Genomic DNA, 24,383 nt, shown 5'->3' on the forward strand with positions numbered 1-24,383 from the left:
ATCATATATGATCTTTCGACCAGCAAACTCATCTGCTCCCTTACCTTGTTTCATCGACCGAATAGCCTCAATCGAACTGAGACTATCCGAGAAGATGAAGTAATGGTCTATGGGCATATCGGAAATCATCCCCAATGCGAAGTTGATTGCTGCTAGCTCAGCAACATAAACGGAACAAGGTTCCTGAAGTTTCCGAAAGGCGGTTGAGTATTCATTGAAGACGCCGAAGCCATCAATGCGTGATCCATCAGTGAAAAATCTTCTATTGCAATTGACTTGTTGGTACTTTTCAGCAAAAATGCGGGGAATTGAGATAGGTCGAAGTTGATCTGGAACTCCTTGAATAGCCTGTTTCATGGAGAGGTCATAGTCAATGGGGGAACTGTAGTTAGTAAAGCATACACGAGAGGGGTTATAGCAAGGAAGGCTAATATCCGATGACATATAATTAAGATAGATTCGCACGAATCTAGACTGGATGCTCAATTCGAGCATTTCTTCGAAGTTTTCAATCACAAGGTTGTTACTGACACTACATTTAATCAATATTCTTAATGAGAGCTCCCAGAAACGGTTCTGCAGGGGTTTTACGCCCGCTAGGACCTCTAGGCTCATATTGTGTGTTGAATGCATACAGCCAAGGGCAATACGTAAACAACGATGTTGAATACGTTCCAATTTGATTAGGTGGCTTTTTCTTGCCGAGAGGAAGCAAAAAGAGCCATACTCAAGAACTGAAAGAATAGTCGTTTTATATAGTTTAATGAGGTCTTCCGGGTGAGCACCCCACCATGTCCCGGAAATTGATCGTAGAAAGTTGATCCTTTGTTGACACTTTTGTTTCAAATACGTAATGTGGGTACCCCAAGTGCATTTTGAATCAAACCAGACTCCAAGGTATTTGAAGGTTAAAGATTGGGTAATGTCTCTGCCCAAAATATTTAGACGCAGTTGGGCTTGAAACCGCTTCCTTGTAAACACTACCAATTCAGTTTTTTGCGGTGAAAACTCGATCCCTAAATTTCTTGCCCAGAGAGACAGATTATTTAGGGAATTTTGCAATGGTCTTTGCAAGATTTCTGCACGTGGACCTCTCGTGGAAACCACGGCATCGTCTGCAAGCTGTCTAAGCGTGCATAGATTATCTAAGCAGTTATCAATATCTTTGACATAGAAATTATAAAGTAAGGGACTTAAACATGAACCTTGGGGTAAGCCCATGTAGCTAATTCTAGAAGTTGTCAGTTGACCTAGTTTGAAGGTCATTTGTTTTTCTGACAGCAAATTATACAAGAAATTATTCAAAATACCGGGTAATCCACTACTGTGCAAATTGTCTGACAGTATGTCTATGGAAACCGAATCAAATGCGCCCTTAATATCCAAAAAGACTGAAGCCAATTGCTCCTTGTGCGCAAAGGCCAGTTGAATAAAGGGTGATACGGTCAAAATTTGGTCAAGGGAAAACGCGTGTAAATCGGTGAAATCGTTTATTTAAAAAATCAAATTAAATTTCTTTTTCAAGTTCAATTAGTATAAAATTCAGGAAAAATATTCAGTTAGGCTTCCGCTTTTCCACATCCGAATTGCCGGGCCTTACGCTTGACCCCTGCCATCAAATTTTGTACAGCCACCTTGTCCACCTTCTTCGCCGCAGAAAGCCAGTTTGCCTTGAACTGCTGCTCGCCCTTAGCAGTTTTTTTGGTCTTCTTTAGGTTCCGCTTGACAATAGCCCAGTATTTCTCAATTGGGCGGAGCTCTGGCGTGTTGGGAGGGTTCTTGTCCTTGGGAACCACCTGCACGTTGTTGGCGGCGTACCACTCCATGGCCTTTTTACCGTAATGGCAAGATGCCAAATCCGGCCAAAACAGTACGGAACAACCGTGTTTCTTCAGGAAAGGCAGCAGACGTTTATTCAAACACTCTTTCACGTAAATTTCTTGGTTGACAGTCCCGGAAGCTATGAAAATGCTGGTTTTCAAGCCACAGGTACAGATGGCTTGCCAAACCAGATATTTCTTTGCGAACTTTGACAGTTTCATGTGCTTGAAAACATCTGCTACCTTTCCCCTTCCTTTTGCCGTATAAAACTCCTGTCCCGGAAGCTGCTTGTAGTCGGCTTTGACGTAGGTTTCGTTGTCCATTACCACGCAGTCAAACTTCGTCAGCATCGTCGTGTACAGCCTCCGGGATCGCGCTTTGGCCGTCGTATTTTGTTTATCATCGCGATTTGGAGTCACTACCTTCTTGTAAGTCGATAGTTCGGCTCGTTTTTTGGCTCGATGCACGGTTGTAGACGATACACCCAGCTTATTTGCGGCATCTCGGAGAGAGAGGTTAGGGTTTCGCTTGAAACTACCGGCAACTCTCTTTGTCGTCTCAGCGGCTTCCGGTTTTCGATTTCCCCCCGATCCAGACTTCCTGGCTGTCGACAAACGTTCCCCAAACACTTTAATTACATTTGTAACGGTTGATTTGGCAACTTTTAGCGATTTTGCCAACTTTGCGTGCGAGTAGCTCGGATTTTCGCGATGCGCGAGCAAAATTTTGATACGCTGCTCTTCTTGCTTGGACGGCATTTTGACAACTGAAGAGTGAATTCCAAAATCAAAAAAGAAGCAACATTCTACACACACACACCTTCAAAATGAGGGGTGTTCAGGTTTTTTAAATGCAAAATTGAAAGAAATACGTCAAGTTGATATTGACCAAATTTTGACCGTATCACCCTTTATCAGATGAAAGCATCGCTAGACAATCGTTTGTTCCTTTACTCTTCCGGAAACCAAATTGCGTATTTGAAAGTAGATTGTTTGATTCAACCCAATGGTCAAGTCTTAATAGGATCATTTTTTCTAATAATTTCCTCAGGCATGATAACATAGAGATCGGACGGTAAGAATTGTGATCAGACGCTGGTTTCCCAGGCTTTTGAATAGCTATTACTTTAATCTGTCTCCATGCTGGTGGAACTATATTGAATTCCATAAATGAATTATATAAGTTAAGTAATCGTCTTTTAGCGATATCGGGGAGGTTTTTTAGAAGGTCGAATTTGATCATATCGCTTCCCGGAGCAGAGTTATTCGATGAAAGAAGTGCCATTGAAAATTCCAGTATTGTGAATGGTTCATCCAGAGAACCGTTACTTCGGGCTGTATCCCGTAAAGTTGGTTGTGCTGGAACAGAATCTGGACAAACCTTTTGAGCGAAGTCGAATATCCATTGGGAGGAGTATTCTTCACTCTCATTGGAAGATGAGCGGTTTCGCATATAGCGAGCCTTTTTCCAAAGCGTTGTCATCGAGGTTTCTCTAGAAAGTCCCTCGATGAAAGTACGCCAGTAATTTCGTTTCTTTGCTTTTAGTAAGTTTTTAAGCTTTTTTTCAAGCTTTAGATACTTTTCAAAAAGCTCAGATCTTTCATGTCTACGATAATCTTTAAAGGCATCGGATTTCTCAAGATACAACTTTGTGCATTCGTCATCCCATCCAGGGGTGGCGGGTCTTCTTTTGAGGGATGCACTTGGAACACGTCGTTTCTGAGCTTCTAATGCGCATTTGTAGATTAGTTCGGTAAAGAAACGATACTCTTCCAGTGGTGGTAGAGGATCGGTAGAATCAATACCAAGTGTTACCGCCGATACAAATTTTTGCCAATCAATGTTCCTCGTGAGGTCAAAAGGAACTTGAATTGACTGATCTGTTTTTAGACGACCACTTTTGATTGAAATAATAATTGGCAAGTGATCACTACCATGGGGATCATTGATAACCTTCCACAGACAATCTAATGATAGTGAGTTAGAGCACAAAGAAATGTCAAGACGGCTCTCTCGAGCAGGAGGGTTTGCTATACGTGTTCAAGATAGTCAAGTTGAAATCGTCGCACAAATCATAGAAAATACCCGCTCTATTGTCATCGTATGATTCGCCCCAACCAGTACCGTGTGAGTTCATATCGCCCAGTATTAGAACTGGAGATGGAAGGATATTAACTGAACTCCAAAGCTGACGACGGTTTATGGAAGTCCTAGGAGGGACATATACAGAAGCTATGCAAAGATCTTTGTTCTTCACATTTATTTGGCAAGCGACAATTTTAGGATTGAGATTTTATAGAAGGAGTAGCACTTTTTGATCCCCAAAAGTACGCCACCATATGAATCATCTCGGTCCAGGCGGATAATGTTAAAATCGTGGAAGTTTAGTTCATCTTCAGAAGAAAGCCAAGTTTCACAGAGTGCAAATATATCACAATCAGAATTGTGAATCAAATACTTGAACGAGTCTAATTTAGGTATTAAACTACGACAGTTCCATTGTAATAAAGTGATCATATCTTGATCCTCACTCGACGAATTATCCATCGAAAGATATGAATTCACCAATGAGGGGCCATGATGCAGTCAATTGCTTGAAGTAGTTTCCGACTATAGGAACAAGCAGGTCAATAAGCCCTCGAAGTGGCGATTCGTCGGGAAAGCCGAGGGCATTCAAAATGTTATCCACAATGTCCTTAAATTTAATCTTTCCTCGCTTGGACGGGAGGGTTTTCTTTGAATTGCGAGTAGACGTAGTGTTTATTTTTGGTAATCTCTTACGATTACCTTTATTAGGTAGCGGCGGGGTGGAAAAGCTGCAGCAAGGATCAGATGGAGTAGCAATTACCGATTTGTTCGGCTTTTTCAATAAATCCCCGCTAATTCAGATTTTTGCATGCTTTTGAGAGTGGTTTTATTTTTTTTTCCGGCGCACTCCCGGGGAGCTAGTCGGCTTCCTTTTACCAGGGGCGTGTACCTGAGGAGACTCACTCTCATCTGCTATGTCAGAGTCCAGTTCATCGGAAGACAAAATCTCAAAAGTGTTTTCATTTTGAGCGGCTGATGCCAACGCTTCAGAGGTTCCATTTTGCAACTTAACCATTTCTGCAAACGTCAGCTTGGAGCGTTCTTTTATTGAACGCTTCACATTATTGGTACGCTTCTTGTACGCGGGGCAGTCCTGCAAAGCATGAAGAGGTTCTTTGCCACAGTAAGCACATTTAGTTGCTTCCTGTTGGCAAGCACCCTCCATGTGGTCTTGGCTACATTTGCCACAACGGGGCTTGTTGTCACAAAAAGCAGCTGTGTGTCCCAACTTTTTGCAGTTGGTACAATTATATACCCTTGGTACAAAAAGTCGCACCGGGAAAAAAACATTTTCAATTTCTAAAAACTTTGGGAGAACCGATCCAGCGAAAGACACCTGTAGTGAGCCTGAAGGGGAATAAGTCTTTTGACCATCTACCGTGGTCGCTGAATACAATATCCTGCAACCCAGAACGTCCACGGTAGATGTAGCAGCATTTTGAAGGCGCCCCATACCTTCCATGACGTCATCACACGTCAGGCTCACTGCAGAGACCACGCCGTCTATCTCCACATCTCGAGATGGGATGTAGACGTAATACTCTTCATTATAACCCTCGTCGTCAGCAATCTCATTTGCGACTTTATATGTGAGTGCAGTTATACGCAGTTTGTTCCGATTGACCTGATGGAATTCGGTCCCCGGGAAACGACGCGTCAACGTTCTTTTAATCCCTAAGAAGTTTAGGGCTTTCTCTTTCTGCCGAAAGTAGACAACCCAAGGCGAAGCAGAAGACGCCTGGTAATGACGCTTTCTTACTTTATCATTGGGAGGCTTGACGCCCCCCTGTCCTTCATCCATACGAAATTTAAAACTTTCGTTAGGAAGTAATTATTATTTTTACTTTTTTTGATTTACGAACCACCCTATGTGGAACGATTCCACTGGGGGAGAGACAGACGATTCACAAGCGAACAGTCAGAGGAATGGGTATACAAAAAAACAGATACGTGCTACTATTTGCCCTTACCGTTTCTACTGCTATACTGTTGCTGCTCTGCCACAATAGATGCCAGTCGTACACACCGTCCGTGCGGTGGCTCACTGCTTTCTGCTGGCTATTGTTTCCAGTTGTACACCGTCCGTGTGTTTTGCCGTATGCCGAATTTCGATATCGTCGAAGCGGGTTTTAAAGGTGGACAGTCCGACCGTAGGCTTCGCCAGGATCGGCTGCTTCCTCCAGAAATGCGCGAGTCACCTGAGGCACAAAAACTTTTTCCGGAAAATAACGTTTCGCGGTGAAAAAACACTTTCAAAGCGATGCCGTGTGACGAGACAACAGACCCTGATGTTGCTCATTCGCTAGCAGAACGAGGAATGGTTTGGTATATGTTGCACATCATAGATGCGCAAAATATATCAAAACGGCCAGGCCTACTGTGCAGCATTTAAGGGGCAAGATGATTCATAAACATCGGCCCTGTTTAAATCCAAGATTTAAACACGCCGCTTCAGAATCCAATAAATGGATGAAACGTGGACATCTCGTACCGTACGTCCCGTGTATTGTTATTTATAAATCATTTGTCGTTGGGAGCATCTAGTCTAAAAAGATTAAGTGATGCTCCATTTTCTTCTAGCGGTTGGGACCTGAGCACTAACTCTTGTCCTAGCCCTAAATGGCATATGGTTATAGCGCCATTACTCGCTTTCTGAAAAGAGAAAAAGAGAAGGGAAGGAGAGGAAAAGGACTTGGGAAAAGGAAATGTGGAATTCCTTTCCTTATTAGCACAGACAAACAGACGTAACTCTTCATTGTGTATCTTCGTTCACGCATTTAACGGTTGATTTGAATATTATCAGTTCCGCGAACTACTCGCCGCAGCGCTGGCATCGGATCACTTTTACGTTTCTATACATTCTATAGAACTGTTATGCAATATTGTTTGCGAGTTAACGAGCAAGCTTGTTTTCCGCGAGAAGCCTGAAAGATGTCGCTACTGAGGTCCTATGTTTTGAGATACTATGTTTTCAAGAAAAACTTTTTCAAAGAGTTACGTCTGTTTGTCTGTGTTATTAGTATTGGTATCGTCAAGTTTTATAAAAAACATATAAATCATTTTGCCTTGGTCAGAGGTATTATAACGACAATTTCTTATCATTTGTTCAGGCTATCATATCAAGCTATGACCGACGTGACGATTGTTTAAACCCTGGTTAAACAAGTTAAATAACGTTCCCGAAAGCAGTCAACAATGTATCCCAAACTGGATCAAGCGTGCACCCTATTTTTCTAAACATTCCGACGCGTTCCGCCCAATATCTATCAATTGCGATTTTCTATAATAGTAGCCTGGAATAAATCTTAATGTCTTCCCCCCCCCTTACAAGACTCAACTATGTTCTTGCACTCGCAAAATAGATCACGCGCAAATTGAGGTTACCCCGGCAGAAAACAAACGGGTTGTTTTTAACTAGAACAAGCTCACCAAATACAATCACCATGGCAGCACCAACAACTACATACTCGAGTCTTGTCACTATTAACAAGGCATTAAAGTGTGTTCCCCTGCTCACTGAAAACTCCTGTTCCCCTCCGAGCGTGAACATCTCCTGTTCAGGACTAGCGTTCGGTGAAAATCTTGTTCCGTTAACACAGCACGAAAAGGTGATCTACCAGCGTTACTGGATTGAAAAGATAAAATGAACAAAAAGGAACGAACTCACCAAGTTTAGCCAATTGAGCCTACAGGCAGCTTGAGATGTGTTGATGGTGTTCACATTGCACACAGATACATCAACACACTACAAACACTATTTGCTTCGTTTCCTTGGCCATGGGTAAAATACTTCTCTTCTTCCTGCTTGATCCGGATTTATTCGCCGTTCAAGGGAGCTCGACTGCGCCGGCGGGAAGCTGCACACTTTGCTGTGATCTCAGTAAAAAAAATTTTGCAGAGATTTGCACAGCCGATCTCGGTAGAAAAATCTAAGTGTGTGGAAATATCCTCGAGCTCCTCCAGCGTTAGTCCTCTGATCCCGGTTGCAGTTTTTCACCCGGTGGTGCTACTGCTGCGAGTGCTTCTTTATTGCTGCCCATCTGACCAGCGGAACGCGTTTTGCACCCTATCACTATCACCCTATAACAAAATTGAAAAAAATGACGGGAGGACACCACATGACACATAATTCTCAATTCTGCCCGAAAACCGTAAACGACCGATTTAAATGTGTAGTTATCCGAACTGTCAAAACCAGAGGATTTTTTGATCTAGATAAAAATAATTTGTCCAGAATAGATCAGACACGAAACAATTCATAACTTTTGCGGGTTCATGGCGTAGCTAAATATTTCCCGCGAACACGGAGCCAGATGTCAGTAGTGTGCTTTGGTCAGAAAATGTATTGTTTTTGCTATGGTCATTTATGTCGGTTTGTCGGTGCCTTATTTACTTTTACTTGCTTGTAAGCAAAAATTCCGCAGTTCAACAAGGATAAGATATTCAGCAAACCCAAAATTTCAGCAATTTGTATGATTTTCTCATATCATTTGAAGGCAATAGTTTTTATTGATGACATACTTTTTAATCTTAGATTTCTTCCTAATTTACAACAACATACATTTCCATTTCGAACTTCTTACCGTTTCGAAAAAAATGTCTTTTTTTACTATCAAGCTACACGAATTACACATCCTAAACTTTCCTACACGATTCGGTGCATCATCCCATCCGATCGCTTTGAACTTTAAACTGTGAAACACCACAAAACAGCAAAATTAGTCTTCTTCCGGATGATGATGTTAGGCTTTACTGCTATTTCCGATCTGTAAATAAGGTTCTTAAAAACAATTCTATCCTGTTAGTGCGTTCTTCTTTCGAGTATGTGAGAGTAGTGTGTTTATTTAGGAACCGATGCGTTCTTGTGTAGAGGAAATCGAGTAAACCAATTAAAGTTAACGTCTCACAGTTAAGGCTGCTTCTGATTTTTTTTTCAACATCGATGTGATAATGTCTACATTTTGCGACCCTCAACTATGTTATTGCAATATTTCGATCGAGTATTATAATAATACATCGAAAAAGCTCCAAACCGTGATGTAGATTTGAGGAAATAATAAAATTCAATCGTAATCATCACAGAGCATTCTTCTAAAAACAAATGTCTTTTGTTCGGTTCTATTTTCAGACTAATAGAAAATAGTTTCAGTCGATTCTACATTTTAATAGACGGAAAGATTTTTTTTCAACCTTGGATAGATTTTCTATTCGGTAAAGGGAAACAAATGCCTTTTGAAAAGTGTAAACAGACAGTTTCGAAAGTTGCTCAAAAGAACGGAAAAAGTGCTACACTAGTTAGTTCAAGACGAAGCCTACAATCAGATTTATAAGAAATTGAGTATAAATGTGACGAGTGTTAGTTCTTCTAGATCTGCGCTACTTTTTCTTGGTTGTATTCTCTATAATTTGATATCTCCCCGCGAGGAGCGGCTGGAATTAATTCTATCTAATCAGGTAAAAAATAAATATGCGAATATATTATTACAATACGTTGAATTGTTGTACAATTCGGACCAGACTCGTTTCGTCAGCCGAAAACGATCCGTCTCGTTGGTAAATAAATTCTAAGAATCATAATCAAAAAACCCATCTCACTCGAATCTTGCTGCTTCATTCATCTGGTTTCTTTTTGGTGCGCAATGGTTCAATCATTCGGAAAACCGAACTCCCTTCTCTTGACGACACGAACAATTACTCAATAAAGTTAACAAATAAATTGTTCACGCTCGGAAATAAAAAAAAAAAACGCAATCTTATCGATTATGACACATTAAAACACTCCCGGCCTACGCCAATGATAGGCAGCCGGCGCTAGGGCATTCCGGGTACGATCCCGCTGAGCTGGCCCGGATGACAGTGGGCACTCGCTGTAGCCTGCGACAGCTGCTGGAGCATTGAGGCCCGGGCCTTCTGCTGTTCCAATCGTTGTACCTGCGATATAAGGCGACCATTCTCGACGTACAGTTCCCGTACCAGCTGATCGTTGTTGGCCAGTCGGCTGGCTTGGTCCGAGATGATCATATTCTGGGCCTCCAGTCGGTTGCGAAGCTCACTGATTTCGCTACGCTGCTGTTGCCAGATTTCTGTTGAATGGATATAAAATGTTTACTAAATGTTTTTGCATACCAATTCTTCAGAATACTCACGATGCAAAATCTGCTCGGTGTAGGCCTGTTGCTGTTTCAGCATCGACTGCAACTGCCGGTTCTTCTGCTCCAGGTGCTGAATCTTCTGCGTGAGGTTAGGATGCGCCGTTTTGGTGTAGGCTCGCGCCAGGATCGGTTTCACCTCATTCAGCTGTTGGAATTCCATCTTTAGACAGTCCCGTTGGTGGGTAAGATCCTTGATCTCATCTTGCAGCTCTAGCAGTTTCAACTGTTCCTGACTGATCATGGCGACGTCCGTTTGGGATACGGATTTGTGACTGAATAATTGCAAGACATTATACTTTCTGTGGAATCATGGATTCAAATCGAGAGATACTTACATGCTGTGGGTAGAAGCCAAACTGTGTGCACTTCTGGCCGATTTCACCGAGCATACATCGGAACAGTCTGCCAGTAGTTCTTGTCCCTCTGTCGCTGTACAAGGAGTGGAAGAGGTCCCTGCAACAATTGGTTTCTGGATCGGTGAAATCGTACGATCAAAGCCAGCATCCTCGGCATCGGCTTTCAGCTCATCGGCAACCTTAGACGGAAGTGACGATAGAGAAGCATTTAGTTTACTACTGGTACTACCATCGTCACAGACGTGACCCTGTTCCAGAGGGGTGCTGTTCACCTTCGACGGATGACACCAGTGTGGATTTTGATAATCTCGAGTAGCCGGAGCCTGAATCGTACTTTGATTCCACAGATAGCTTATCGGTGAACTGGCGGGGCTTTCCATGTCGGGCGTTGCACTGAAAACAGGATTACACGTTACTTACATTAGATGAAAATGCCTCAAAAGCAATACTTACAGTAACGCTTCCGACGGATATTTGGTAAGCTGTTCCAACTCAAGGATCCTGCTCCTGAGTTTCTCGACTTCATGAGCCTTCTCCTCTAGAATCAGTTGCGACTGTTGGAATTCACCTTCCAGGTCCAAATACTGCTGCTCTAGAACATCTTTCTCCTCAATCGGAGAAAGCCGACCATCCTCATTTTTGTTGCTAGATTGACCGGAAAACTGTTCCTCATACTCGGCCATCTTCTTCAGTAGCTCGTTGAACTTTTCATCTGCCACACGTTGTTCCTCCTCGTACAGCAACCGTTCTTCGTTCAACTTTGCTTGCCAGTAATCTTCGCATGCTTCGTATTCCTTGCTCATCTGCTCCAAACTTGCCTCCAGCTCGTCGCACCTTGCCTTCAACTTTACCTTTTCCGTCTGACTCGTACCTCTACTACCGCTTTCTACCGACTCCGATTCAATCTTTTCATTTCCTTTCTTCTCATTCAACTTCTTCTCCAACTCAAAAATCTTTGCCTTTAATTGTTGAATTTCTTCTTCCTTGCTACCACCCTCAACATTCACCCCCGGTGACGCTATTGCACTATCCACTCGCAGTCCCAGTTCCGAATGTAGCGCCATCCAATCGCCACTGGAATCGGACTCATTCTCAACATCGTTGCTGCACTTCCGGAACTTTCCTAACCGTGGACTTTCATCCGAAAGCCGAGCCTTACTCGGTGAATCTCCTTGCCGCTTCCTGGCAGCACTGGAATTCTCCTCGAACCCAGTCACTTCCACCATCACCGGCGAAACATCCAACGAACTTGTCCTACTGATGCCACTTCTCTTCAGTTTGAACTTAGCCAGCTCCACGTTCAGCGTTTCGATCTCTACGCACAGCTCATCATTCTTGTCCTTCAGTTCCTTGTTCTTATCCTGCAGCAGTGAATTCTTCTCAATCAACTCCAGCACCTCCAAATCATTCTTCCCATCAAATTCATCGTCGAAATCGTTCCTATTGTTTTCCTCCAGCTCGGCAATATCCCTGTTCAACCTAATATTCTTCTCCAACATGTCCGTCAGTTCCTTGGTGAGGTTCTCCTGTTCCGCTCGCAAACCGTCATTCTCCTCCAACAGCCGATTCATTTCCGCCTTCAGCTTCCCCTCATCCTGTTCCAGCCCTTGGATTCTCTTCTCCAGACCAGCGTTCGCACAGGACAGCTGTTCCCGCTCAAACGCCAGTTGCGACGTTAGTTCCTTCACCGTTTCGTGGTGGCGCTGCTCCAGAAGACGAATCTTGTTGCGGGTGGCACTTTCCAGCGAGTTGTGACGCTCGTCCACCTCCTGCAGCAGCAGTTGCGCTCTTTGGTTGGCTTCCTTGTTGTCGGAGTAGAGTTTCTTGTTTTCCTCCATGAGCTGAAGGAACGCCTGCCGGAGGGCGGTGACTTCCGCCTTGTGAAGTGCCAGCGATGCCTGCGGATGATACGAGAAGATACGGTTGTGGTTATGAGCGGAAGGTATTTCATTTTAGATAGCAAACACTTAGATTATTTTGCAGGAGTTAGTTAAAACAGCAAAAAAAAAGGTTATCTTCCATTTAATTCCACTTAATTAATTTGGTATCCATGACAGATACGTATTTCGACTACAATGTGCTGTTTTATTTGAGCATTCCGCTAACAACCCAACTTCATTACTTATTAAGGAGTTAGTTCTTTTACTGGATTTTTGAATAGCTGAAAAAGTGGGTTAAAATTCAAATGAGCGCGATCCGTAATAAATCAATGAAATCGACAATTTTTTTTATCTCTATCATTAAATGGGATTAACAGAACTAAGTCTGTACAAGTTCGAAAAAAATTCTCAATTTTAAAGTTTCCACAGATTTTTAAACTTTTTACCGAACAGTTCCACAAGTCAAAAAAAAACCAGTAACACCTTTCTGACTGGATGAGTGTGCAATGTCTTTCACAAATTTCGGAGAATGTTAATTAACAACATAGATAGGTACTGCCCATAATCGCAAGTCCGTCCCATCTGTAAAAATCTAGAAATGAGAAATTGGCGTTCAAAGATTTCACATGTTTGCTGATTTGACACAATATTTTGGAGGGATAAATTTTAAAAATAAACGTACAATGCGATAGAATGCATCTATGTTTACCAAATCATATTCGAAAAATATCGTGAAATTCTCATTTTATGGCCAAAATCTAAGTGGGACTGACTGGCGATTATATTTAACGTCAATGAGAAAAATAACCGCAAGTTAGTCACAATCCCATGACGATGCTGCATTAGTTTAGCACAGTATTGAACAGTAGAAAGATACCATGGTCCCATAGAACGTTATTGAATGTTTCTGGTTTTGTTCCGCTGGTTCCAGGGCAATGGCCGGAACATATTCTGGTGAGTATGGGTCTTCATCAGACCAGAGCTTTTCATAAACAGGCCAAACCCACCATGCTATAAATCAATTCACACGAGAATTCAAAAATAAGATCAATAAGAGTCATGATGAGTGACCAGCACCATGTTGGCCACACCCGGACATGTTCCGGGTATCCCCGGGGAAGTGGTATATCCTTTTTAAATCAAAATCCATCAGGCGATACATCAACTCACATGAGAAACTGTTAAACTGAGTATCGTAAGAACTATATTGGCCACATCCGGACATGTTCCAGATACCCTAGGGGAAGTGGACAAAATCTGTCTTGAGACAAATCTCATGATGCGATGTGTTGTCTAACATTTCTAACATATGTTTTTCTAATGGGACTGACTTGCGGTTACTTTTCGCTGTGGGACAATTTGACTTGGTATTGTTTTTCATTTTTCTTGAACAAACCACCTTTTTTCAATAGCACATCTCAAAAAACATAGAACGATAAACTGAATAATGATGCTATCTCAAAATTAATAAAAATGCAGATGGGACTGACTTGCGAAAACCGTCAGGATAGGACATATTGAAAAGTGACGCGATATTTGTGCTATTCAAGAGCATAATTCTTCCGAACTTTTCTCTGTGTTCATTCCTCGAATTTGGACTAATGTTGACATCAAATTGACTCCTACGAAGACTCGACTTAATGTATTCAAAACAAGTAAGCTTCATGTTATAGTAAGCTCGACCGCACTACCAGGTGGTTTCCATAGATATTGCTTTTTATAAACTCAAGAACACAGAAATCAAAATAAGCCACACACCTCCTCTGGCTGGAATTCGTCATTACAAATGCAAATTTAACATGACTTTACGAACGTGTGGGCGAACCGAACCAAACAAAACTGAAGCAAAAACGAATAAAAAAACCACTCACCCTCACAACCACAGACGTATCGTTGCCATCGCCCAATCGTTGCTGTTCGTCCTCCAGCGCAATGATTAGCTCCGTTACCTGCACCTCTTCGCCGTAGAAACCGAGATCCTGCAGCAAACTCCTAGGCTCACCAATGCCAGCCGACTCCCACATATCGATGATGATGGCCGCCGACAGCGAACCGATCTCCGCGGTCCACTCTGCTATAGCAAATGTTCCGTTGTATTAAACGTTATCGATTACAATGGTCAATGTGCACAAACTTACCCGGCATCCGCATTGTGAACCCGACCGTCTCTTCCACGCTGTCGCGATCCAGTTCCTGAACCTTGAAGGTGTCGCTCTCGTCAAATAAGCGCACTCGCACGCCACCAGTACCACAATTACCACCGACTGTCGGTTCCATTTCACCGCCACCGATGGGAAGGATGTCCGAGTCGCTTTGCAGCAACGAAATGAAATCATCGAAACTGATTCCCTCAATCGGCTGCAGCGATAGCTTTGCAAACACTTCGCGGGCGGCCAATTTGGCTGGGAGCTTTTGGAGACCCACCCTTTCGCAAACAATCTCCAACTGCGACTGATTGAGCAAATCTCCGTGACCGCTACCGACCAGCGAGTTCCAAATGTCCCGTAAATTTTCCGAAAGTTTCATAAAGTAGATCTTCTTATCGATTTTCTGATCCATATTCAGCTGATCACGTACGTTTTTCGCGTTCAGCTTGCCGAGATCCGGTCGCTGACGATGGGTCGGTAGTGAAGCACAACGCTTAAGCCTGCTTCCGCTCATGGGCCGACGTCGCTTCGAGCCGTGAATGTCACTCTGCGAAGCGGATCGTTGGACTTTGGAAGAGGAGTTCTTGCTCGAGGCGTTGTCTGTAGAAGGAGGTATTATTTGCTGTGGCTGCTGTGGATGTTGGTGTTGCTGGGGGACAGATTCGTTGTCTGAGTTGCTGAAATCTGACGATGAATCCACTCCGTTGCAGTCCTCTCGAGGACGTGACCGGCGGCCGTACTTTTTCGTTCCGACTACAAATTTTGGCGACACTTCCCGATCGGATGACTCATTCTCGTTATCACATACTGTGGTACTAGTAGTAGTAGTAGTAGTAGTAGTAGGGGTAGTAGGATTGATCGTTGTCTGCACGAGATCATCATCCTCACTCTCACCCGATGGCACTAGGCGACTACTGCAGCCGACAATCTTCACGACTGAGGACTGAGAAGATTCGCTCTCGGCTGCAGCTGTCTCGTTATCGCGGCGATAGGTAAATTGGTGAGGATGCTTCGATGTGTTGGAGCTTATGCTACCCGCCGTAATTGACGTTGATCCGGCATTGCTGCTAGTGTTGGAGACTGCACTTGGCGATGCAACTGTGGGTGAACCTGTTGATACATTCTGACCGTCGGAGGAATCTGTAAGCGAAGAGAAAATGAATCAATTAGAATACTTTTATCTACACTGTGAGGAAGATGGGCCATTTGGAAAGTTTGAGGAATGCCTTACGAAGAATGATTATCATGGTGCTGATGACGAAACACGCGGCCTTTGTCGGCTCAAGAAGCGCTAAGCGCAACTTCTATTCGTGACTGCACTCCAACGGTTGTTCGAATCAAATAGCTACCTAGTAGCAGTAGGTTTAGGTAGGTGCAAAAAACAACACACAACATCGTAGAACCGACCGACCAACTAACTATAATAAATTGGTGGCAATGAGCGCAAATGTAACGAAAACTATAAGTGAAACAACAACAACGGCCGCGCAAGCACGTAGGTATTTAATTCAGAGCAAACCCGAGCTAAAAGGAAGGCTTTTTCGCGCCTCCAACGCGAAAATAAACATTACCTACTGAACGCTTTGCACGGTGCACGGCTGATAGGCTGGGAAAATTTTAAAAGAGTAAATGATGAATCGAATGGCATTGCAAAGTACTCAGAAGAAGTGTCACATGTTTCGCACATTTACGGCTCTCTGTTATTATAGCTCATGTATAGCACATATTGGTACTCTTACTAAAAGCAGTTCGAAATGTCCCCTTGATGTTTAGGTTTATAACAAGCTCAGATAAAAACTAACAGTAAGTTAATTGATTCAACCAGGCATTGAAATTTCATCTATTGACCAAATCCACTCCAACTGACGAATCGATTTTATTTTACTCCCTTAGAATTCCATAAAATTGTGCTATTGAAGCAATGAACTAAGTTTGTTATGGAATCCGGCCATTTTGAATCTATTCTGATTTTTCAAAATGGGGTGAACGATGTTTTTTTTAATCATAGCACGAAAATGGGTCATGATGTCTGAAATGTCTGTTCAGAAAAATATGTACACTGAAAATAATCACAACTTGTCGTCGAAATGAAAACTGAAAAACTGCAATAACAAAAAAAATAAGATTGTTTAACTTACGTTCATTTGAAAGCTTATCAAAAATGATAACTTTTCTGATATTGGATACACTTTAAAAGTGACCAAAATCGTTTAGCAACAACAAAATATTGTACTTTTTTCACAAATAATTTTTATTCAGAGTTGGTTCGAAATGCTATCTAACATGAAGCTTTAGTGTGGTAATTTATTATCAATGAAGACATACTTCAAATCTCCTCGTACATCGTACGAGTTAGGCAAAGAAGTGTGCGTTTGACTTGTACTGTCGCATTAATGGCCCTTCGCTCATTTTTAACTTCTATTCAATTTTCATACTGCCGTACTCTAACGGAGCTATCTACCTACCCTCTTCTAAGACCATTCTTTAGCTAATAAATTATCACACTAAAGCTTCATGTTGGATAGCATTTCCAACCAACTCTGAAAATCGCAAACTTCGCGTATGAAGTAACATAAAAACACTTTGAATGTAATTTTTATTGTTTTTTATGCAGACATTTTTTCATTCTATGCTCGTGGATGACATGGTGTTTTCGAACGGAAGCTGTTGCGTACCATCTACGGTGTGGAGTGCAGGCAGATGGATGACGGAAAGTGGAGGAGGCGAATGAACCAGGATTTGCTCCAGCTGTTGGCAGAAACACTCATCGTCCACTTTGCAAAAGTTATGCGACTGCGGTGGACTGGGCACGTCGTAAGAATGCCGCACGATGATTCAGTAAAAATGGTTCTAGAAAGTGACAAGGTGGCAAGGTGGATCGACCAAGTAGAAGGCGACCTGCGGTCCGTTCGCAGACTACGAGCCTGGCGAAGTGTGGCCATGGATCGAGTAGAGTGGAGACGACTTCTTCGGACAGCAGAGGTCAACAAGGCCTTAGCCTGATTGGTAAGGTAAGGTACCGGAACACCGAATTTATTATTAACTATTACGACTACTTTGCGACATAATAATGCTGTGTGCTGCATCAGAACGATGCTAAAACACCATGATTAAATTTATATGCTACTAGCTGAGTGTGCCCGGTCTAGCTCGGGATTCAATATTAGCTTGAGTTTATGCGCCGATTTAAAAAAAGCATGCTATATTGTACGTAGCCCCCCCCCCCTATTATCTAAGGGGCTACCCCCTATGATTATCTCCTTATACCCCCACACTCGCCCCCACATGCCTAATTTGGTTCCATTTGCTTGATTAGTTCTCGAGTTATTTATGCAGAAATTTCTGTTTCATTTGTATGGGAGCCCCCCCCTTACAGAAGGGGGAGGGGTCTCGAACCATCATAAGAACCTTCCACGGCCCCAAAAACCCCTGTATACAAATTTTCACGCCAATCGGTTCAGTAGTTTCCGAGTCTATAAGGGTCAGACAGACAGACAGACAGACAGAAATTCATTTTTATATATATAGATTTTGAGCATACTAGGCAGTGGTAATCAACTTTCAAAAGTGACCGGATTTACGGACTAAGTGTCCGGATTACCAGTCTTTACGGTATTGCAGATTCAGAAAAATAGCTTTAAAACTGACAACCGAAGCATGCTATTAAACCTGTGGTTAGCAAATAATCTGTATGTAATTTTCAGTATGCTAATTTTTCTCTAAACTGACGATAATGTGAAGTGGAATGATGGAGGAATGGTGTTACGTGACAAGGATCACTTAGAGCTCACACCTCTTCATTATACAGTGCGTGCCAGAAAAAAAAATCAGCTAAGGGATCATCCACAAATTATGTGTGGATTTTTCAGTCACAGGGTGGCCAGTGACTTTTCTTTTTGAAATTCCCGATATTTTCCCGATTTTCCCGGTTCAAATCTTAAAAATTTCCCGGTTGTAGATAATCAACAAACAACGAAATTGTACGCATTTTTTAAAACGTAGCCAGCTGTAAATTTTCAGCAAATTACAAAAAAAAAACTATAGGAAAAATTCAACTCTATGAGTCACTTAATGTATTCAAAACAATTTATTGATCTTTCTAGATAGGGGAAATGGCTCTAATGTTGGCCTATTGGTCTAAGATTGGGCCCATCGCTAAAAATCTGCTATGTATCAATTGGATCTAGATGAAAGCGTCATTGGAACGGTACTATTGTATATTTTTGGTTGATATTGAAAATTTAGTCGAATGCTGAATTTATGTATGAGCCCAAATTAGGGACACTTAGGCCGACATTACATACATTTCCCCTTCTTTGACAAATCGAATTCTACCACTTTTTATGCTCGATACATTTTATGGTTTCAAAGCCCTAGAATTTATTGAGTAACAGATATAAAGGTCACTGGACCAAATGCTATCCGGAATAATAGGTTACAAGACAGAATTGTGAGCAACAAGAGATTTAATTTAAAAAAAAATGTTTCAGAAAAATGAACTTGATACTAATGAGAATTAGAGAAAATTGATAGTGATAACCGATAAGGAAAATGTGTATTCACTCCATTGTCTATACTAACTTTCAGTACTTGCGCTGATATACAAAGTTAAACACGAAAAAAAATATGTGGCGTCGCGTAACTTCACTTTTTACCTGTGCACCAACTTTCAAAAACAGATTTAATGCCATATTCATACTCGAATCGGTTGAAAAATACACTTAAGCTGGGTTTAGATAGGGCAAGTCAAATGATCAACTCAGTTGAATTCAATTGGCTTGAAAAGTTGAGCCTGGTTCAACTTTTTTCAATTCAAGTGAGTTGATCAAGTCAGTTGAATGGCATGGTTTACACGTTCAATTCGCGTTCAAGTCAGTTGAATTCAACTGACTTGATCAATTGACTTGCCCTATCTAAACCCAGCTTTAATCTTCTAGTTAACTCGATATCTATCCATTGCAAGCAATATTTTGATAATTGTTTATGTTTTGAGAGTTGGTGCACAGGTAGCTTGAGGTTAAGGCGACGCCACTGCATACTAACGTTTGAGCTAGCTCGACGTGAAACTAAACATGGTTAATAAAATTTAATACCCACGAAAAAAATACTGAAAGATTATGTACTAAAAAGTGAGATTCCAAAGATTCTAGGGCTTTGACATTTGTGTAGAGTCTGAAAATAAAACTTTTCTACAAAATTTGGGATGAATAACAATCTTCGTGATGCAAGATTTGAAGAAAAAATAGTTAAAATGTGAGATTTTAAAAATTTTCCTAGATCACAGATTTGAAGAGAAAAAAATATATAATATTTATTAAATAGTCGTGCAGTCATAATTGTGAAGACTCTGAGACTTGGAAGCATTTTAAGGGTAATAACAAATTACAGAACCATCGATAGAATCTTGCGGGTAAACCCTGAAATTTTCAGTAAAATGTAAAAGTATTCAAAGTACTGATTTCAAACAACTATTGAGGAGGATTCCCACATAGTTTGCGGAGAAGTTCTGAGCAGAATTCCAGAATTATTCTGACATGAAGTCCTTAGAAATTTTTAGAAGAATCTGGAGGGATTTCTGTGGAGAAGATTGCAAGTTCTAAATTAAATTATTAGATAATTTTTGAAAAATTCCAAGAGAATTATGATGAGAATTCAACAAGACACAGAGTTCTAAGAGTCTTCTGGCGATAATTTCAACCCTAGTGTGAAAGATTCATCAAAGTACTCCAACAAAATTTATTGCAAAAAAAATTGCTAATGATTAGAAAGAAATTCTTTAAAATACTCCAAGGGGTTTCTAAATAAAATTTCGAAAAATTTATGCTGTTTTGATTAGAGTTAAAAGGAAATTTTGATAAGGATTTCAATGAAATCAAAGTGTCCGAATAGGTTTAAGGGAATTCTAAGACGGATTCCAAAAAATTTCTTAGAAGGGGTTTCAAGGAAATTCCAAAAAAAAATCAACGGTAATTATTAAGCAGAGTGTTTTCTGGTTAATTTTGGAAGAATTATATAATAATTCAGAGCATAATTCCAAGTTCATTCTGAAATTCATATCATGAGAATGTTGAATAAAATTAAAACCCCGGAAAAGAATAGTTCAGTTTCATTTTTTTACAAATATTTGTTTTAAGTTCAACATCTTCACTTCACTTAACATCTGAAATTGAATCGCAAAAATCAATTTGAAATATTGCTGAGTGATTAAATTTTAAAATCAATAAGACGGGAATCTGAAGAAAATTATGCAGCAAATAGAGAAAGACATTCATTTGGTGAAAAATCACTCTTTGAACCATTAAATTCAAAGATTCTGGTGTGAAAATTTGTTCCTATGGTGTGGTTAATTTATTTTTCCCGGTTCTCTCAACGAATTCCCGGGTTTTTTCCCTGTTTTCCCGGTTACTTTTCAAATTCCTGGATATTTCCCGGTTTGCTGGCCACCCTGCTCAGTCATTATTAAGCCCCTTTCATCTTTCAAAACAGTGTAAGATTTTCAGTAACCACCCCCTCATACTCATTGAAATCTTAGCAAGATTTCAAAATTTTCAGAAAATCATAAATGAATAATGAGCTGGAACATTTTTATATAATTTACAAAATCTAGGGTAAATGATGTATTCGGCAGCATATGACTATTATATCCTTCAAACAGTCTATTTTTGCAACATAAAACCAAGTTTTACGAAACTAACATATTATTCAATGTTTCAGCTTACTTTTCCATGTAAAATAATATGAAAGTAATAAAATCCAACCAAGCTATTTGAAAAATTAATCTATGACTATTTTAAGCTTGGCACAGCAAGAAAATCAAAATAATACTCACAATTTTAAAACGGTTTTTTTCCTCTATAGTGCTGATTGATCACTTTGAGAAGAGATACGTCACTACGTACTTTCAAAAACCCTCAAATACCACGAAGATGCACTCAATATATAGCAGTTATAAAACTTTGAGATTGATTTCTCGTTCTATATTTCATCGGCAGCCACTTTTCATCCGTTCTTCTAGTTGCCTGAATAACAAAAGTAGTGTTGGTTCAGAAATTTGGCAATTTTTTGAATCCTGTTTTCATTAATTATTGGACAAATAAATGCCTGCATCAATGTAGATATTAAAATACGAAAAATTTAATCGTTAAATGCTAATCTCTATAGCTTTTAAGACACATTAACGTTAAATCAATATGGAAATGGTAAACACTATAAAACTATTAATTACCCTACAAATAGGACAACACTGCTGGTGCTTTATAGGCAAAATGCAAAACGAAAATGTGTATGTGATGGAGCTGTCAATTCGATACCTGACTATACCAATAATTGAAACAGGCGGAACATCCAATCCTAAACAATGGCTTTTTTTGGGGGCGACCCTCTCACCTCCAGACATGTCACGAATGACCGAAGAGCGTTAAAGTGACTATAAAAAAACAATGGCTTTAAACCAAGGGGTAAGTCACTCAGTAAAGGGTGTCCACGATGAAATTGCCACACTATGAAATTGCTCTAACTTTTTAACCGTTGGGTAGAATTTAATGAAAATTTGGGTGGATTTAGTTCATAGTGCATTATTCACATCCTGCAAGTTTTAAAGTCCTGTGATCAAAACTCGCGGAAATGGAGTCGAAAGAACAGCTCGTGCGTGATAAAATCTTGCGCATTCATCACGAGAACAAGGATCTCTCGCATCGTTCCATCGCTAAAACGTTGGGAATCGCGAATTCCACGGTGTCGCGAGTGATTAAGAGGTTCGAGGATCGGTTGACCACCGATCGGAAGCCCAGAAGTGAAGGAAAAAGTATTCCGTACAACACCAAAAATCACAACCGCGTAGTTGGGGCCTTCAACCGAAATCCGAACGCCTCCGTTAGGGATGTGGCTAAGAAGCTGCACCTAAGCCGAAGTTTTGTCCAGAAGGCCAAAACTAAGGCTGGGCTTCGAACGTTCAAGGTACAAAAGGCCCCTAATCGCGACGAGAAGCAGAACAAGTCCGCCAAAACCCGTGCCAGGAAGTTGTACCTCAACATGCTGACGAAAGTTGAATGCTGCATCATGGACGACGAAACATATGTGAAGGCCGACTTCAAACAGATCCCCGGCAACCTGTTTTTCACGGCCAAGGATAAGTTCAGCGTTCCGGAGCATGTCCGCACTCAGAAGATGTCCAAATTTGCGAAGAAATTCCTGGTTTGGCAAGCCATCTGCACGTGCGGGAAGCGGAGTGCACCTTTCGTGAGGTGTACATAAAAGAGTGCCTCCAGAAGCGGCTGCTTCCTCTCCTGAAGGCCCACAACGTCCCAACAATCTTCTGGCCGGATTTGGCCTCATGCCACTACTCCAAGGACGTGCTGAAGTGGTATGCAGACAATAAGGTCAATTTCGTGCCGAAAATGTTCAACCCTCCCAACACTCCGGAGCTCCGCCCCATCGAGAAGTACTGGGCGATTATGAAGCAGCACCTTCTTAAACGACCTAAGGTAGTGAAGACAGTCGAGGAACTGAAGAAAGTATGGGTTTACATGCAAAAAACGGTTGATTCACAGGTTGTGCAGAATCTTATGGCCGGGGTTAAGGCCAAGGTGCGGGCATTTGCGTATGGACTGTAAATAAAATACGAGTAAAATGGTAAAATGAAGTTTAATAGTTATTTCTCAATCCCTGAAAATTTGATGGCAATACGATGAAAACTCGAATTTTGCGAATCAATTTTGTGTGTGGCAATTTCATCGTGGACACCCTTTACATTGTGCCGAAATTAGATTGAGCACAGCTTAGGCACATCCATCGGCACAACTTCAGCACAATTTCGTAGACATTGGATTGTTGTAAATGAAATGGAACCACTGCAGGACAACTGTCATTGAAGTGGTTCACAATATTACGTGCTGTTTGACTGTATATTCAGGAACATCCTCTAATTGAATATACCAGAGGAACGCAGACCAGCAGTTCACTTTTTGGTTCACTTTTACTATACATCTAAATACGACATGTAGGTTCTAGAGTGGGCTCAAGAGAAAGAAGCAGTTAACCAGCCCTCATTAGTTATCCTTAATTCAAATAATGCTGAAACTCACTAAAACATACTACAAAAGTCATATTCATCATCCTCTATAGTCGGTCTCCAAAAATTGTTCCTCACCGGTTCCAATTCTTTCCGGCCGCTGATAGGCCGTTGCTTTTCACATCAAAGGCTAGGTTTCTGGGCATAATAAACCCCTAAAACACTGTACTTTTATTAGCCTATGAATACAAAACACCAACATTTTGCACACTCGCCAGTTCCCACGTCGACCTCAATTCGAATTATCCTTGCGATTTAAAACCAAAACATTCAAGGTGTCAGAAATACCGGTTTGCCGGGATGGGTATTTTACAAACAATCGCAGCTTGCTGTATGACCGGCACAATCGGCACACTTGCGACACACTGACAAAAAAGATGACCCAAGATTGGTGTGCGGAGTGACCTACCCCTTGCTTTAAGGGGAAGCTCACCGGCCCAAAAATAAAAAAAATATTTTCGGTACGTTTTTATTTTTCTAAAAATATTGGGAAAAATTATCAAAAATCCAAGAAAATCAGTTTCTTCCTTAGATTTTTGTCAAAAATTACATGCAAAAAATTTTTTTCTATCCCATCGTGAAAAAAAATTGGACTCTCAGAAAAACCGAAAAGTTGATGTTTTGTGGTTTTTTGAGTCCAACTTTATCGCATAATGACTTATAAAACATGTTTTTGCACGTGAATTTTCTTTAAAAAATTAGAAAAAATGTGATTTTTTTAGATTTTTGATACTTTTTTTCAATATTTTTAGAAAAATCAAAACGTAAATATTTTTTTCGAAGCGGTGAGCTTCCTCTTAAACGCAAAATTATCGATAATCAAAACATACCCACCCAACCTAATACCAACATCTGATAGAGTGAACTTC

General features: G+C 41.1%; 2 protein-coding genes across 4 annotated transcripts in view; one reads left to right on the forward strand and one right to left on the reverse strand.

Moving 5' to 3' along the window:
- Positions 1-24,383, forward strand: part of LOC135699418 (xanthine dehydrogenase-like) — a 394,729-nt gene that overhangs the window by 216,724 nt on the left and 153,622 nt on the right. The gene's annotated exons all lie outside the window — the stretch shown is intronic.
- Bsg25D (blastoderm-specific gene 25D) overlaps positions 8,523-24,383 on the reverse strand; it is a 45,107-nt gene continuing 29,246 nt past the window's right edge. Inside the window, exons 2-8 of one of the 3 annotated variants that reach the window (XM_065219679.1) lie at positions 14,436-15,584; positions 14,169-14,371; positions 10,871-12,315; positions 10,690-10,810; positions 10,397-10,596; positions 10,056-10,333; positions 8,523-9,992 (exon numbers count right to left, since the gene is read on the reverse strand). In XM_065219679.1, coding sequence (XP_065075751.1) covers positions 9,721-9,992; positions 10,056-10,333; positions 10,397-10,596; positions 10,690-10,810; positions 10,871-12,315; positions 14,169-14,371; positions 14,436-15,584 — 3,668 coding nt within the window. In that variant the 3' untranslated portion in view covers positions 8,523-9,720. Of the gene's footprint in view, positions 9,993-10,055; positions 10,334-10,396; positions 10,811-10,870; positions 12,316-14,168; positions 14,372-14,435; positions 15,585-24,383 lie in introns of all 3 variants that reach the window. The other 2 variants (XM_065219678.1, XM_065219677.1) reach the window with 2 other exon arrangements.

Source organism: Ochlerotatus camptorhynchus, unplaced genomic scaffold, assembly GCF_037179485.1.
Source record: "Ochlerotatus camptorhynchus isolate MF236.1 unplaced genomic scaffold, CSIRO-AGI_Acam_v1.1 ptg000108l, whole genome shotgun sequence".
Classification (NCBI taxonomy): domain Eukaryota; kingdom Metazoa; phylum Arthropoda; class Insecta; order Diptera; family Culicidae; genus Ochlerotatus; species Ochlerotatus camptorhynchus.